At 42.5% G+C, this 1,721-nt stretch overlaps 1 protein-coding gene across 1 annotated transcript in view; it reads right to left on the minus strand.

The window, feature by feature from the left end:
- Cdc42se1 (CDC42 small effector 1) overlaps positions 1–1,721 on the minus strand; it is a gene marked incomplete at its 5' end in the record, with an annotated part of 31,784 nt that overhangs the window by 12,444 nt on the left and 17,619 nt on the right. The window contains one exon of the mRNA XM_013015006.1: positions 766–854. Within this exon, the coding sequence (XP_012870460.1) occupies positions 780–854 (75 nt within the window). The remainder of the gene's footprint in view (positions 1–765; positions 855–1,721) is intronic.

Here is a 1,721-nt window from a genome sequence, read left to right on the forward strand (position 1 = left end):
ATTTCACACACACACACACACACACACACACACACACACGCACGCACGCACGCACGCACGCACACAAAATAAAATTCAAGGCAGGAGAATGTACAGGTAATATGAATTTTAAACTATTTGTACAATATGCTCTTTCTCAATTCCTTTTCTTTCTTTCTTTCTTTGGTCATGGAGCTTGAACTCAAGATCTGGGTGCTGTCCCTAAGCTTTTTTGCTCAAGGCTAGTGCTCTATCACTTTGAGCCACAGCTCCACTTCTGCTTTTCTGGTGGTTAATTGGACATAAGAGTCTCATGGAGGGCTGGGAAGGTGGCTCAGTGGTAGAGCGCTTGCCTTGCATGCATGAGGCCCTGGGTTTGATTCCTCAGCACCACATAAGCAGGAAAAAAAAAAAAAAAGCCAGAAGTGGCGCTGTGGCTCAAGTGGTAGAATGCTAGCCTTGAGCTGAAGAGCTGAGAGACAGTGCCTAGGCCCAGAGTTCAGGCCCCACGACCGGACCCAAAAAAAAAAAAAAAAAGAGAATAACATACTTTCTTGCCAGGCTTGGTTTCAAACTGTGATGCTCAGATGAGCAACTGGTGCTTGGCTCAATTTCTGTCTATATAATTATTCCCTCTGCCTTTCTGGATGGATGCATTCTGGAATCTTCTAATTCTTGCACCCCTACTTTCTATTCTTGTATTAAAAGACCACAGTTCTGTAACAGAGCATCAGGGTACTGTGCAAATGGATGTTAGGTGTTAAGTGGGTTTCTCTAATAACTCACCATTCCTATGGGAGCTACAAGCCCCTAGAATTGCTCCACGGCCTGTCTCGATTTCCTTTGGATCTCATCTGCTCCTGAACTGCACCTGTCTGTTGAAAAGCACACGTAAGAATCCTTCCAAGTCTTCACATTCAACGGTAAGAGTCTACCCCGTGCCGTCCAGGGAAGAGTTTACCCATCTCCTTGACAATAATACTCATCTGAAAAGTTCAAAACCAACCACTATTCTTGCTAGGAAAGTCCAGGTCTTCCCTTCATATTGCATTCAAGGTGAAGTAAAATGAGCCACTTACTAATAAGATCTCACAGAAAAACCCTCCCATGTGAGTTTTGTCATCAGTGTAAAATCATTACTATTTTTTTTTTTTTTTTTTGGTCAGTCATGGGGCTTCCACTCGGGGCCTGGGCGCTGTCCCTGAGCTGCTTTTGCTTGAAGAGACCACTCTACCACTAGAGCCACAGCACCACTTCCAGCTTTTTCTGCTTATGTGGTACTGAACAATCAGGGCTTTATGCATGCTAGGCAAGCACTCTACCAGTAAGCCACATGCCCAGCCCCATCATCACCATTTCAAGGCCCATCTCCCTACCTGTGAGAGCAGAAATGCATTAGATATATTTTAGAATTTTTTTTTCATGTCCCAAAACTGATAAGTTGTTAACAACACAGTTACAATATGACTTAATTGTGGCACTGATTTGACAATTCTTAGTTAGAAAAGATGGTTCTTTTAGAAAACACACTCCAATTATTAAAATATATTTTTTTTTCTCCAGTCCAACAAAGAACAGTATGTTAATGGTAAATATGAGGGAATGTAGGCCCAGAGATCTGAAATGCCAAGTCAGGCTTACACAACTAATAACCAACATTAGAATCTAAGATTCTTTTTTTTTTTTTTGCTTATGTGGTGCTGAGGAATCGAACCCAGGGCCTCAGGCATGCAAGGCAAGAG

Source organism: Dipodomys ordii, unplaced genomic scaffold, assembly GCF_000151885.1.
Source record: "Dipodomys ordii isolate 6190 unplaced genomic scaffold, Dord_2.0 Scaffold26, whole genome shotgun sequence".
NCBI lineage: Eukaryota > Metazoa > Chordata > Mammalia > Rodentia > Heteromyidae > Dipodomys > Dipodomys ordii.